Genomic DNA, 15,556 nt, shown 5'->3' on the forward strand with positions numbered 1-15,556 from the left:
ATGCTTTTTTTAACGAAACATAAATAAAAATAAATTCAGAAGTAACTAAATAATTGTATTTTTCGGACGAAAACAAAATATTTCAGTGTGCACATGTCTATTAGAAAGTAAGAGCCCAATCTTCACCCTTCACGGCGGGTGCCTGTCACTTGAGGACCTTCAAGAACTGGCTACCCTTTTTCATGTTTAGGATCCACTCCCTTGGACCTGTACAGCACCCTGCAGGAATGCCTGTAGTGTCCAGGATTGCACTTTGCAGGGTCCAGCGCCAGAGGCCACATTACAGGCAAAACCTTGCAGGATCTTGAGTCTAACTTGAGAAGCTTGGGTACCATTTATCTAAGCATATAATGCCTTTGTCAAATGGAGCCGATCGATCAATCCCTTGATTCATTGAAGAACCGTTTGTGGAACTAGAGACCTGAAGCTCAGAGAGCTCAAACAAACCGTGCCATCCACCTTACAGACGCTGGTAAAAAACTAAAGTGCCTCCTGTATGGGAGGGGCTATATAGGGGATCACTTCCTGTCTAAAGACCTTTGGTGTACCAGTGTCCATTCACCTGGAGATGAAGTATAACACAGCAGGTAATGAATATTAGCCTGACTCTGTGTCCCATAATGTATGAAAAAAGAAACAAGCAAGTTACATCTAATGCCCCGTACACACCATCACTTTATGTGATGAAAAAAAACGACACTTTCTGTGAAGTAAAAAATGACGTTTTTGAAACTTCAATTTTCAAAGACGAAGTTGCCTACACACCATAGTTTTTCTCACAATGTTCTTGCAAAGTGAGGTTACGTTCCACCACGTTTTACCATTGAAGTAGCTTCTGGGCATGCGTGGATGAAAAAACGTCTTACAAAACGACGTTTTTTACTACACACGGTCAATTTCTGTGAAGTAAAAAGTGCACTTTTGAAAAACGACACATAAAATTGAAGCATGCTTCAATTTTTTTTGGTCGTTTTTTACAAGACATAAAACAACGTTTTCCCCCACACACAGTCAATTAAAGTGACATTTTAAAAACGTCATTTTTTTTCATCACATAAAGTGATGGTGTGTACGCGGCATAAGGGTCCTTAAAGGGATTGTAAAGTCAGAAGTTTTTTTTACCTTAATGCAGTCTATTGAAATTTTAACAATTCCCCCATCAACACAGATAGAGCTGACAGGCGAACACCTCCTGCTGAGCAATTGTCAGAATGCAAATGGGAAGAAATTCTGGACAGCCGCACTCCAAAAAAAGTTTTTGCCTTTATTCAAAAAATGGATTAAAAAATACATGCCACAGATCAGATTGGACAGAAGAGCTGACGCGTTTTACACTAACAAACAGTGCTTTGTCATAGCAATTGTCAGGGCGGGGAAAGCCATCCCCACTGGCCAAGATTTTCACTGTGTATGGCCGGCCTTACAGTGTACTGTTACACAGGTATTTAGTGGTACTCTTCCAAATGAAATGGGAACGTGATGCACCAACATGCATAACGTAAGTTACCATAAGGCAGTAGTGTGACTCCAGTCTTCGAGTTCGTCCTTCGTCTTTTTTTGTTCGGGAGGTGTTACAATTTCTACTAGGATGTTACTACTACCCTCACTTCCTGTCCAAGTGACAAAGTTGTCTAGAACAATGTTTCTCAACTCCTGTCCTCAAGTAACCCCAACAGGTCATGCTTTCAGGCTTTCCATTATTTTGCACAGATTTGATCAGTTCCACTACCTTAGTAATTACCACAGCTGTTTTATGTGAGAAAAAATCTGAAAATATGACCTATTGGGGGGGGAGGATTGAGGCCTGGAGTTGAGAAACATTGGTCTAGACTCTAGAAGGCCGGAACACTAGGTTTTAATGAATCTGTATGGTGGTGCTGTATCCTAGGATTGCACCGATACCAGTATTGGTGCCGATACAGAGTATTTGCAGGAGTACTTGTACTCCTGCAAATGCTCCCGATGCCTAGTCCGACACCTGGACACTCAGGGATGATCGGTGTGGCGGCAGGGGAAGTTATAATCCCTGATCTTCCTGTACAGCTTTCAATAAACAGCTGACAGCCGCTTCTCCTCTGACCTCCGTGGCTTTCAGCTGCTTTGTTGAAAGCCACACAGGGAGATCGGTAAATATAACTTCCCCTGCCACTGCACCGTTTACCCCTGACTTTCCCCTGTATCCTCCTCCGGCTCCCCTCTCTGCTCCTCTGTGGGCTCCTCCGGTCGACGTCTTATCAGTGCCACCTATCAGTGCTGCATATTAGTGTCACTGTCACATGACATTAAAAAAAGTATCGGTAATCAGTATCAGCGAGTACTTGAAAAAAGTATCAGTACTTGTACTCAGTCTTAAAAAAGTGGTATTAATGCAACCCTACTGTATGCCATTTAGAAATGTTCCCTCATTTCCTGTCTTGGTAACAATGTTGTCACCCTAGCAGGAGGTGAAGAGAAATCTTCCCAACAGAGCCTCACAAAACAGAAAAAACTGGCACAGGTTCTAACCCCTCCCAAAACAACTTTCGGTCAAAATTGCACTTTCAAGCATTTTTCAAACCAATGTGTTCTCTTGTCTAGGAAACTCCTAGAAGAATATGCCCATATTTTTTGGTGTAATGTGGCAGGGAACACAAAATCACAGCCCTTTTAATAAAGATATATTCATGTAAAATATTGTATGCTCCCTGCAGCTATAGGTACTTTTACATCACCATTTAATCACTTTAAAAGAAGCTCTTTAATGTAAACTTAAGGTTTTCGGATCGATTTAGTGCCAATACTACTAGGGCTACATTCTGACTGCACATTAAATGCCCTGAAATCATGTTAATGCATTAACCAGGGGTCTCCAACCCCCGCTCCGCGGCCCACTACAGGGCCGCAGCCTGTTTACTGCGATATCTGAGGTGCAGCGGCGGGCAGAGAGATCGCCGCCATCACTGCACTTGCGCATACACAGCCCTGTCGCACTTCTGCCCACACAGCCCTGCCACACTTCCGCCCACACAGCCCCGTTCAGCGCTTCAATCATCCTGACACCGTATGAAACATGGTGTTGTGATGATTGAAGTGCTAACACCAGCCATTTCCTGACAAATTGGCCCCAAAATAACACATCGTCTGGCCTTGGCACAATTTTTTACCTCAATGCCGGTCCCCGGTGCCAAAAAGGTTGGGGACCACTGGCATATAAAGTGTAGTCCATTCAGCTTAGCATGCTTTAGAAAATACATTTTTAGATATACCCAGTGTAGTTCATCCTGGAGCAGAAGATCTTTGGATATTTGAATAAATGCTTTTAGAAATGTTTTGGTGCAATTTAAAACAAAGACAAGTAAATTAAAACACAAAAAATAAAGAAACAAATGGAGATGTAGTGGACTATAACTTTATTGAATGGCCTAGTGTGCATTAAAAAAAAAACGAATTATATGGGCCTGTGATTAAGACCTTTTTCTTAAAAAAAAAAAAAAAAAAAAAGTTTAAAATGCAATTGACCTAAAACAAAAACAATACAGTTAGTGCGCTTAAGATTTTTTTAAAATGTACTAACTTTATATAATATTGACCTTCTTTAACAAACATAAAAAAACTAGTTCCTTCATCAGCCAACAATAAATAGCTCGCTTTACAGGCTTATATTTCAAGTATTTAAGTTAATTGACAGCACAGTCTTGCGTTTCGTTTGTGTCCTACCAATCCCTTTTTGTTCCTGATATCCAAAATAGGTTCTAGTGCACAGTGAGAATAACTAATAAAAGAGAATGTGCAGAACTTGTGTGAAATGATTGCAAAGTAGTCCACTGTGCCAACAGAGAAACATACCATTGGCCAATGCAGTGTTCAAAAATATGTATTGTATATCGCTATTATTGTACACGATACCTACAGAAGTGCTGGAAGCCATTTTATGCACTGCAACAATACTGGTGCTCTTAATTCATAAGGAACTGATGGGGCAAGCAGATCAGTTCACAAAATGGCTCCCTTAACTAACTAGATGAAGTTACCCTTTAAGTAAGTTCTTTTTTTTATTCATAATAATTCAAATTATATTGTGAAATGTCAGTCACATTTTATCAATTTTGTTGGTATTCAGCCTCTATAGTTGCAATGATAATTTTTTTAAGACCTTACAAAAAGGATATTGATTTATTGCATCATTAAACAAAAACAAAGGAAATTTCTTAACATACCCAAGGATACCTCACACCTGTGTATGGGTTAAATTTCCTTTTACATAAATTAAAAACCTTGGTCAGTCCAAAACTTGATTTAATTCTAAAACTATTTTTGCATTCTAAGCTGCAGAAGTCCATTAAAGTCAGTGCATACAGTACCCCCACTTGCCCCATTTATTTATTGTACAATATAATATTATCTACAATATTACAGCAACATCCGTAAATCACCACTTTCAGTTGGCGAAATTAATATAGTTGCAATATGCTCCTTATCTACAGATTTATACAAAGTTTAGTCTCCACTTCTCATCTAGGCACAACGATGATTTGTCAGTACAAGCGAAAGGAAATAAGGGAGAGGTGGCAACTCAAAAGGAAGTCATAGCCCCCTAGATAACCGTTGGATGCAGGATTTCACAATATAAGCACATAAGCTAATGATCGGCCTTTGAGACCAGTCATATGGTTGCCGATGTTGGGCTGTTTCTCATCGTAAGCTTGTCTGTTTTGGTAACTTGGCTCCCATTAGGATGCCTGGTGTCAATGTCGATGGTGCTTTCATCTGCATACTAGATCCTACCATTGTTGGGAAGCTCCGATTCCTACGAATTCCAGTGTTTAGCTGTATGCCACTTGTAACAGCAGAGTAATTTAAAGGCAGACCTTCTGGTATAAGGCCTCCAGGACCATATGCTTGCATTGGTCCCTGTGCGCCACATATAATAGGCCTGTGGCTTTCGCATACAGCAGAGGCCTGTGATGGTCCTGAGACTTTGGCAATTCCAAATTTTTTCACTTTATCCACCAAATTAAGGTTGGAGACAGAGACATCAGTTTGACATTCACTACTTCTTATGTTTTTTTTCTCCCTCACTTCCTTCAGGATGGAGCTGGCAGGCTTCGAAGCCAGGAAGTTATCGTAAGGTGGGCTGGTGCATTTAAAGTCTATGGAAGGAGGAGAAGAGCTTGGCGTCTGCATAGGCGAATTTGGAGGCGTGGAAGGTATAACAGCCATTTTTGGAAGCGATTGATTCATAAAAGAAACCTTTCCAGCCCTGTCCCAACTTTGGGGGTTGTACATAGCTGCTGAAATGCCTTGCTCTTTCAATAGCCTCACCAGTCCTAAAGATGTGCTCATAGTGGTTGTTGATTCTCTTAGGTTGGTAAAAGACTCGGCCAAACTCAAACGTCGAGGTGTGCAGGGTGTGCTTGCTGGCGTTGGTTTTAGATTGCTGAAGATGACAGAAGCTGGAGTGGGTGTTGCATTAAGGCTGCAGAGCACAATAAAAAAAAATTACTGTTACAATACACTACAAATAAAATACATAAGCTTGAGAAAGAAAACAAAAATTAAAGCTTAATACAAAAAAGTGATCAGAATCCACTAAGCATTACATATTGTTCAGAGAAGTATGTATGTACAAATTAAACACAAAATTAAATTTCTAACTTATTTTATGTTAATCGAACCCAGCTAATTTTACTCAATGACATGCCAGAATGACAGAAAATGTCACTGAACGACACAAGGTTCTTTGTTCTTTAGAACTGATCAAATTAGTAATCAAAACAAACACACATCATGCTAAACCAAGTATGGAAGACTCCTACTACAATTTTCATACGTAAATGCATACTTAAAAGGGTCGCGAAACATACAAACAATATAATATACTGCAGCTTATCAGTTCTTCGATCAGGGGGGCCCAATCGCTGGCCCTCTGATGTGGCCCGCAGGCTCCAGCTCTGGCGGATTGGCAAGCCCAGATTGCGTGTCCCTGACCTGCCATCCCAGAGCATCAGTGATGAGAATGGAGCCAGCGGTAGAGGAAGCAAACAGCTGCAGTTGCAAGCAGAGCTGATGCTTCCTGTAAAGTACCAAATTCTGTCACAGGCGGAGTGATACCAAATGCACTCTGCCTCTGACAGCAACAGTCGGTGCTACCCACAGGGTGTTTCCTGAAGTGAAGATTGTGTTTAAAAAGGTAATTTTTTTTATTAACCACTTAAAAAACCCTTCACGCCGATATACGTCGGCAGATTGGCACGGCTGGGCAAATCAATGTACCTGTACGTTGCGATTTAAGCCCAGCCGTGGGGTCGCGCACTCCGTGACGGCGGCCGCGGGACTCGCGGACCCGATCGCCGCTGGAGTCCCGCGATCGGTCCCCGGAGCTGAAGAACGGGGAGAGCTGTGTGTAAACACAGCTTCCCCATTCTTCACTGTGGCGGCGTGACCGTGTGTTCCCTTTTATAGGGAGACACAATCAATGACGTCACACCTACGGCCACACCCCCTACAGTTAGAAACAGAGATGAGGTCACACTTAACCCCTTCAGCGCCCCCTTGTGGTTAACTCCCAAACTGCAATTGTCATTTTCACAGTAAACAATGCATTTTTAATGCATTTTTTGCTGTGAAAATGACAATGGTCCCAAAAATGTGTCAAAATTGTCCAAAGTGTCCGCCATAATGTCGCAATCATGAAAGAAATCGCTGATCGCCGCCATTAGTAGTAAAAAATAAGTAATTAATAAAAATGCAATAAAACTATCCCCTATTTTGTAAACGCTATAAATTTTGCGCAAACCAATCGATAAACGCGTATTGCTATTTTTTTAACCAAAAATAGGTAGAAGAATACGTATCGGCCTAAACTGAGGAAAAAAATATTTTTTTTATATATTTTTGGGGGATATTTACTATAGCAAAAAGTAAAAAAGATTGAATTTTTTTGAAAAATTGTTGCTCTATTTTTGTTTATAGTGCAAAGAATAAAAAACGCAGAGGTGATCAAATACCACCAAAAGAAAGCTCTATTTGTGGGAAAAAAAGGACGCCAATTTTGTTTGGGAGCCACGTCGCACAACGCAATTGTCAGTTAAAGCGATGCAGTGCCGAATCGCAAAAACTGGCCAGGTCCTTTAGCTGCCTAAAGGTTTGGATCTTAAGTGGTTAAAATCACATAGCAATGAGCATATATATATATATATATATATATATATATATATAAACTTGCCTACATCCAATCTGATCCACTGAAAAAAATAGAAGGGGATCCGTCCCCTTCCATCTAGATGGATTGGAGGGCCCATAGTGTAGAGCGGGCCTGTCATCCGCCCGTTCGGCTCATTGTGGCCCGCTACCAGTTACAAAATCGTTTAAGTGGCCCTCACACTTCAAAAGGTTGGGCACCTCTGCCTTAGATTATGTTCCTACATTTGTTTTCTTCTTCGCAGGCTTTTTGTCACGGAAGCATGAATCAGACGTACAACAACAGATAAATGAAATAGGAAGGCTTTATTAAAAACCAAACAGCAAGGTTAAAGTCCAAACAGATGACCAAACAGTCAGCAGAGTCTTCCACCGGAGCCAGGGTTCGATAGCCGGGAATGAGTCAGTCAAACCGGAGTCCGTAACAAGAGAGAGGTGGTGAGACAAGCCGGGGATCAGGAGCCAGAAGGATCGTCCGTGGGAGCCGGGTCGGTAACCAAGAGCAGCAGCACAATCTCAGGAGCATGTGTATACAAGAGGACCAAGCAAGGAACTGCAGCAACAGCCCTCCTATATATGCAAGGCATCCAGCTCCTCCCAGTGGGAAGGAGGAGCCGCAGGGTGTGGTAAGTTTATAAGAACCCCAGGAAGCAAACATGGCCGCCAGCACATGTCAGATGTAAGAAGCCTGCAAAGAGGTAAGACCATGACAGTACCTCCCCCTCAAGGGCCCCTCCTCCACGGCGCAAAAACCGGTTACTGGGGGAAGCGCGCGTGGAAGGCTCAGAGCAAGACAGGAGCATGAACATCTGCGGAGGGAACCCAGGAACGCTCCTCTGGACCATAACCACGCCAGTGGACCAAAAACTGCACCCGACCGCGGACCAAGCGTGAGTCCAGGATATCGCTCACCTCATACTCCTCATGATCGCCCACCTGAACCGGACGAGGCCGAGGAACCGAGGAGGTGAAGCGATTGCACACCAGCGGTTTCAACAGGGAAACGTGAAACACATTGGAGACCCGCATGCCAGGTGGGAGCGCAAGGGCATAGGCAACCCGGGTTCACCCTGCGAAGCACTCGGAAGGGACCAACAAAGCGAGGAGCCAGCTTAGGAGTGGGCACTCGAAGGTTGAGGTTGCGAGTAGACAACCATACATGGTCTCCGACCTGGTAGGAAGGAGCAGGCGCCCGTCTGCGATCAGCCTGGAGTTTCTGGCGCTGAGCAGAGACCTCTGGATCTGTACCCAAGAAGCACGTAGAGCGGAAAGGTGATCCTCCACAGCCGGAATATCTTGGGGAGAGAATGACTCCGGTAACACGGCAGGTTGGAACCCATAATTGGCCATGAAGGGAGACGTCCCAGAGGAAGAGGAAGAGTTCACCGCCGTGTTCCTGGCAAACTCAGCCCATGGCAGAATGTCAACCCAATTGTCTTGATGATCGGAGACGTAGCAACGAAGAAATTGCTCCAGGGCCTGATTGGACCGTTCTGCGGCCCCATTGGACTGAGGGTGGTAAACCGAGGAGAAGGAGAGTTGAATCCCCAACTGGGAGCAAAAGGCGAGCCAGAACCTGGACACAAACTGACTTCCCCGATCCGACACTATCACCTTGGGCAAACCGTGCAACCGGAAGACCTCCCTGGCGAAAACCGTGGCCAACTCTTGTGCAGAGGGTAATTTCTTGAGAGGAACACAGTGGCACATTTTGGAAAACCGATCCACAATCATGAGAATGACCGTATGGCCTCGGGATGCAGGAAGGTCCACAATGAAGTCCATCCCAAGGTGTGACCATGGGCGCTCCCCAGTGGCGATGGGTTGCAGAAGGCCCAACGGAAGGTGCCGAGGTGACTTACTCTGGGCACAAACAGAGCATGCCGCTACATATGCAGTGATGTCAGAACGTAGAGAAGGCCACCAGAACAAACGTGAAACAGCCCAGGACAGCTGATTCTTTCCAGGATGCCCCGCGGTCTTGGAGTTATGGTAGGTGCGCAACAACCGAGTGCGCAACTCCTCAGGCACAAAACATCTGCCGTTGGGTCTCCCAGAGGGAGCACCAGATTGGGCCGCCAAAATCTGCTCTCCAAGGGGAGAGGTCAGGCTGGTGCGAATGGCGGCCAGGATCTGATTAGGAGGTATGACCGAAGTCGGTATCGATTCCTCCCTGGACAGCTCGGAGTATTGACGTGATAAGGCATCCGCCCTGACGTTCTTGGAACCGGGTAGATAGGAGACCACATAATTAAAACGTGACAGGAACAGAGCCCATCTGGCCTGACGGGGTGTCAATCTCTTGGCCTCAGAAAGGTAAGTCAGATTCTTGTGGTCCGTCAGGATGAGAACCGGAACCACCGAACCCTCGAGCAACCCCCTTTGAGAGCCTGCATGATGGCCAACAACTCTCTGTCACCAATCTGGTAGTTGCACTCAGCGGGAGACAGTTTCCGGGAGTAAAACCCACAGGGAAGCAGAGGACCCTCTGGTGTCCGACGCTGAGACAGAAGGGCGCCTACTCCCGTCTCAGACGCGTCCACCTCGAGAACAAAGGGCAACCCAGGGTTGGGATGAGACAGTATTGGAGCCGACACAAAGGCAGATTTTAGAGCCTCAAAAGCCCGGATGGCCTCGGCCGGCCAGACCTGGGAATTACTGCCCTTCCTGGTCAGATCCGTGAGAGGCTTGGCCAGCATGGAGAAGTCCCTGATGAACTTCCGATAATAATTGCCGAAGCCCAAAAAGCGCTGCAGGGAACGAAGACCACTGGGCTGGGGCCACTGTAAGACAGCCGAAACCTTCTCAGGGTCCATGGAGAACCCCTCCGCGGAAATGATGTAACCTAAGAAGGTTACCTGGGACCGGTGAAATTCGCATTTCTCAAGCTTACCGAAAAGCTTGTTCTCTCGTAACCGTTGCAACACTCGCTTGACATCCAGAATGTGGGCCTCCATGGATTCAGAATATACCAAGATGTCATCCAAATAGACCACCACACACTGCTGCAACAGGTCACGGAAAGCATCGTTGATGAATTCCTGAAAGACTGCGGGCGCATTGCACAACCCAAAAGAGCATAACCAAGGATTCATAATGACCGGTCCTGGTGTTGAACGCGGTCTTCCACTCGTCACCAGCCTTGATCCTTACAAAGTTATATGCCGCCCTCAGGTCGAGTTTGGTAAAGACCGTGGCCCCTTTCAGGCGATCAAACAACTCGGAAATCAAGGGTATCGGGTATGCGTTCTTGATCGTGATGCGATTAAGGCCCCTATAGTCGATGCAAGGCCTCAACTCTCCGCCCTTCTTTTTCACAAAGAAAAATCCAGCCCCTGCCGGGGACGAGGATTTGCGAATGTGACCACGGGAAAGCGCCTCCTTCACGTACTCCTCCATGGCCTCATTCTCCACAACCGACAGTGGATAGACCCTGCCACGAGGAGGAACGGCACCAGGTTGTAAATCTATGGCACAATTGTAAGGGCGATGCGGGGGTAGGAACCCAGCGCGCACCTTATCGAATACATCCCGGTACCCCTTGTATTCAGGAGGCAACACAGAGTCCGAGGAGGTACACAACAACTTGACAGGCCCATTGGTGCAACTAGCCCCACACTGTGGTGACCACGAGAGGATCTCGGCCGATCTCCAATCGAAAGTCGGATTATGCTTCTGGAGCCAGGGGTACCCCAAGACCACCGAGTAGTGTGGAGACGAAATGACCTGAAGGCAGACCAACTCCCTGTGAACGGCCCCAATGGCTATCCCCACTGGAAGGGTCTCATGAGTCACGTGCGACGGCTGGATGGGTCTGCCGGGAATGCCCTCTCCCCCTCAGACAGGCGAGCAAACCCCAGCTGCATGGGTTCACCCCCAGGCAAGTCAACTCCAGGAGGTGTGGGAGGAGGGAGGCACGGGTGGGACAGCAAACGTAGGCGCCAATCTGTTAAGGAGACCTCCGCAGGCTCTCCTTAAAGGAAGGTCTCTCCCTGAGTCTGGTGTCAATCAATATCAGGAAAGAAATAAGAGCCTTGAGCTCCACAGGTAGGTCCTTAGCCGCAACCTCATCCTTCAAGGCATCCGAGAGACCATGGGTGAAAGCAGCGACCAGAGCCTCATTATTCCAGCCCACCTCTGCTGCCAGGGTACGAAACTCAATGGCGTATTTGGCTACCAATCGTGAACCCTGTCTGACAGACATAAGGAGCTTCGCAGCAGAGGCAGAGCGAGCCGGTACATCGAACACCTTCCGAAGAGAAGCAACAAAACCGGAAAACTCAGCAACCACCGGATTGTTGTTCTCCCATAAGGGGCTTGCCCAGGCCAAGGCCCTGTCCGAGAGCAGCAAGATCAAGAAGCCCACCTTTGATCTCTCAGTGGGAAAGGCATGTGGCAGCAACTCGAAATAAATGCCCACTTGGTTAAGGAAACCTCGGCACTGAGTTGGCTCTCCCCCGAAGCGCTGCGGAAGGGGGGCAGAACCTGTCATACCCCGAGACACCGCAGGCGCAACAGGTGTCGGGGTAGACTGGCGCAACAACCGGAGCGGCAGTAGGAGCGGACCCAGGAGCGACAACCGGCCTATCAGCAATGGGAGCGAGATGAGCCGTGCGTGCAAGCAGGGTTTGCAACGCCTGAGCGAACTGACCCAGCATGTGATCCTGCTGATCCAGTCTGGCAACCAGCATGGGTAGCGAAGGTGGCCCTGTACCGTCAGAATTCATGGCTTGGTCCTAATGTCACGGAAGCATGAATCAGACATACAACAACAGATAAATGAAATAGGAAGGCTTTATTAAAAACCAAACAGCAAGGTTAAAGTCCAAACGGATGATCAAACAGTCAGCAGAGTCTTCCACCGGAGCCAGGGTTCGATAGCCGGAAATGAGAGTCAGCCAAGCCGGAGTCCGTAACAAGAGAGAGGTGGCGAGACAAGCCGGGGATCAGGAGCCAGAAGGATCGTCCATAGGAGCCGGGTCGGTAACCAAGAGCAGCAGCACAATCTCAGGAGCATGTGTATACAAGAGGACCAAGCAAGGAACTGCAGCAACAGCCCTCCTATATATGCAAGGCATCCAGCTCCTCCCAGTGGGAAGGAGGAGCCGCAGGGTGTGGTAAGTTTATAAGAACCCCAGGAAGCAAACATGGCCGCCAGCACATGTCAGATGTAAGAAGCCTGCAAAGAGGTAAGACCATGACACTTTTCTCCTTTATTTTCATCTGGTTATCCTGCAAATATCACACCTCCTGTCCTTGAGTTGCTACATTCATTCATCTGTATGTACAGGGGGAGCAATGGTTGTCCTCCAGGTTTGGACTTCGAACATGTCTGACTTTGACAGCAATACAAAGTAATGGGGGAGAGGGGTTAGTTGGCCCACAAAAAAATTTGACACTGTATTTATAGTGTGGTCCATAGGTATTTTCTGCTTGTTCAGAAAAATACTGTTAGCTTGAAAAAAGAAAACATCTAAAGACTAGCAAGCTGCAATATATTACAGTGTTGTTCCTGGTTTTAGGAATACTTTAACACAAATGGAAGTAACAATTCGTCTTTCCTTGTTCTGTCAATAGCCACCTACAGTCTAATTAGACAGGACTAATGTTTACCGGCAGACCAATTTTCACTTCATGTGGTCACTCTTCCCATTTCCTTTAGCATTCACTTTTTACAATTATACAGAAGAACTCTGGATTTACTCAAAAGTGCAATATATATTTGCATGGCCATGCTGTAAACATGTGAAAACACACCACAGTAACATCTTTCCTTAGACCTACCAATGTCCTAACCATGCAAAAAAATTCTCCTGGCAATCACAATGATTAGTTGCTGTGCATGCATTCCAGCGGATCGTTGAAGAGGTAAACTACAGCATCTTTTAATAGTCTTCTCATATTCGTTTCCTTAAACCATTCACTTCTGCTTTAAAAGAAGGCCAAATGAGGCATAAACCTAATGCAAGCGGTTTTTATACCTTGCATGTCATTCTAATAAAAAGATTTGAGAAGAGGATTTTGGCATTTGTTGGTATATTCCTCGGAAGACACGCCGAGGGCAAGACGTCCGCTCCCTTGGCGTGGACTGGGTTCCGATATGGGGGCTTCGTTCTGAGATAAGTATTTCATAATGAGCTAGTATGTGCTGCATTATGTGCTCATTATGCCTTTGCCTTGCAGGGTTTTTTTTTTCTATCTTTTCTTCAGTGTGCGGGTATACAACCGCTTTAAGAATCGTCAGTGGGTGCAAGTGGTGTTTTTCCGATGTTGCTACAAGTAATACTTCTGTTGGTGCTATAGGTCATTTAATAGCATTCAGCAAAACTGAACACCTCACTTATGTTCTTTCATTCATACTGCACACTGAGACAGAGGCTGAACTTAAAAAAGTGACCAAATAAAATGTTTTTCCTTGTAATCTGTCTTTTTTCTCCCTTCTTGATTTAAGACTGCTATTCAATCTGCTGTCTTGGTGTTGTCCTCAATCCAGCCATCTGGAGTGCAATTTTATTGTCTTTTATTCTCTTGATAAATCTCTACACCTATATGGAGGCACCCTCTTGTATTTGTTTTATAACTGAATAGTATAGAGAGGTTCTGAGCCCAACTACTAGCTATTCTTGGGGATAAGAGGTGTCTACTATGAACAATTTTTGGCATTGACCACATAGTAAAATTTATTTTGTCAGCTCTGCACCAGCAGCGAAAGGTAGAAATGTATTAACCAATTTTTTTCCAACTTAGTTAACTAATTTACTTGTAACAGGGCAGTACAGTGGATCAGTGGTTAGCAATTATGCCTTTCAGCAGCACTAGGGTCATTGATTTAAATCCCAACCATGACGCTACCTGCATGGCGTTTGCAGGTTCTTCCTGTCCATGAGTGGGGTTCTTTTGGGTAATTTGGTTTTCATCCACACTTTAAAAAAACAATGGTAGTTTAACTAGCTTCTGTCTAAATTGGCACATGTATACATGAAAGGGACTGATGTGAGGGTCCAATATATGTAAATTGTTGCGTACATTTAAGTGTTACATAAATACCTATAATTAATGAACAAAATAAAGGTGAAAAAATTAAGCCTACGCATGCAACGGGAAAAAAAAGCTATGCCAATATAACAGGCAAGTTAATCAGTTACACACTCATTAAAATTACACATACTACATATGCAAAATAAAATATGTTTATTTTATTATTGTACAATAAAATGCGAAGACAATTTTCCTTTAAAAAAAAAAACTTTTTTTCCTGGTAGTAAAAATTGAGTAGTTTAGTTGATGGGAATCAGTCTAGCAAGACAACATGCCAGTGAACCTGTGAGAGGAAGCATTTGGATTCTTAGTTGTGTTAGGACGCTGTCAATCATTAGGGTTATCTTGTATCACACACACACACACTGGCATCTCAACTTCTGTGTATCAACAGGCAACAAACTCCACTAAGTAGTACTGCTCACCCCCTGTAATGCTCAGTCATAGAGTTTGCCCTATAGCTTCTCTTAGAAAAACCTGGTATAAAGTGCTTTCTTCCTCTCCATCAAATGACCTGTAAAGAACCACTTCTGGTTAGGCAGCTGCTAAGTTCACATACATTGGTAAATCCACATTCTATTTCGTATTTGCAAGGATAAACAATATTCTATGCATTAATCCTGTGTTACAGACGTTCGCTCAGTGCATTGTGTTCAAGCTCTTTCATAGATTTTTAAATCAAGAGCAAATAAAAGTGCATGTAATGCCAAATGTTTTTCTCTACGTTTTGGATAGAGCAGAAAATGCTTTAGGGCCGATATTACCCAATCATAATGTACATAACCATGACAGTTTTTCTGCATTTAGGAGAAATGAATTAGCTAGCCTATTAACCTCCCTGGCGGTATGATTATGTCTGGAATTTTGTACCAAAAGCGGTACAATTTTTTGCATAGAATTTTGGCGCTTTATACTGTAGGCCTGCAATTCTTAGGAATAACTCACTTAAATCTGTCCAAACAATAGTCTAGTAGACATCCCGGGTATGATAAAGTTTGAAACACAAAATCATAAATTATAATATAATAAATAATTATAGCAAATAATAATGTAATTATAATAAAAATTATTCAATAATGTAATCAAATGAAAAACACTGAAATCTGCTCAGTTGCAGAATTGTCACTGTCATTATTTTTATTGTTTGATGACGAATTTCCCCACAAATCGCTATCGCTCAATTCTGCAAGTGATTCTAATTTATTATCGCTGTTTTCTATCTGGTCTAAAAGCACTTTTGATGTAAAGGGACCCCTTTTGGTTGCTATGGACAATCTCCAGTTTTCAGGCAGAAAAAAAAGTTTTTATTATATAAAACTGCATGCAGAACACTGGGCAG

General features: G+C 44.5%; 1 protein-coding gene across 7 annotated transcripts in view; it reads right to left on the minus strand.

The window, feature by feature from the left end:
• Positions 1 to 3,372: 3,372 nt before the first annotated feature.
• The window catches only part of TRAK1 (trafficking kinesin protein 1), a 172,137-nt gene continuing 159,953 nt past the window's right edge, over positions 3,373 to 15,556 (minus strand). For 5 of the 7 annotated variants that reach the window (XM_040353124.1, XM_040353128.1, XM_040353126.1 and 2 more), the window contains one exon: positions 3,373 to 5,455. In XM_040353124.1, the coding sequence (XP_040209058.1) occupies positions 4,672 to 5,455 (784 nt within the window). In that variant the 3' untranslated portion in view covers positions 3,373 to 4,671. Of the gene's footprint in view, positions 5,456 to 14,402; positions 14,501 to 14,642; positions 14,732 to 15,556 lie in introns of those variants that run through there. The other 2 variants (XM_040353129.1, XM_040353130.1) reach the window with 2 other exon arrangements.

Source organism: Rana temporaria, chromosome 5, assembly GCF_905171775.1.
Source record: "Rana temporaria chromosome 5, aRanTem1.1, whole genome shotgun sequence".
NCBI classification, from domain to species: Eukaryota; Metazoa; Chordata; class Amphibia; order Anura; family Ranidae; genus Rana; species Rana temporaria.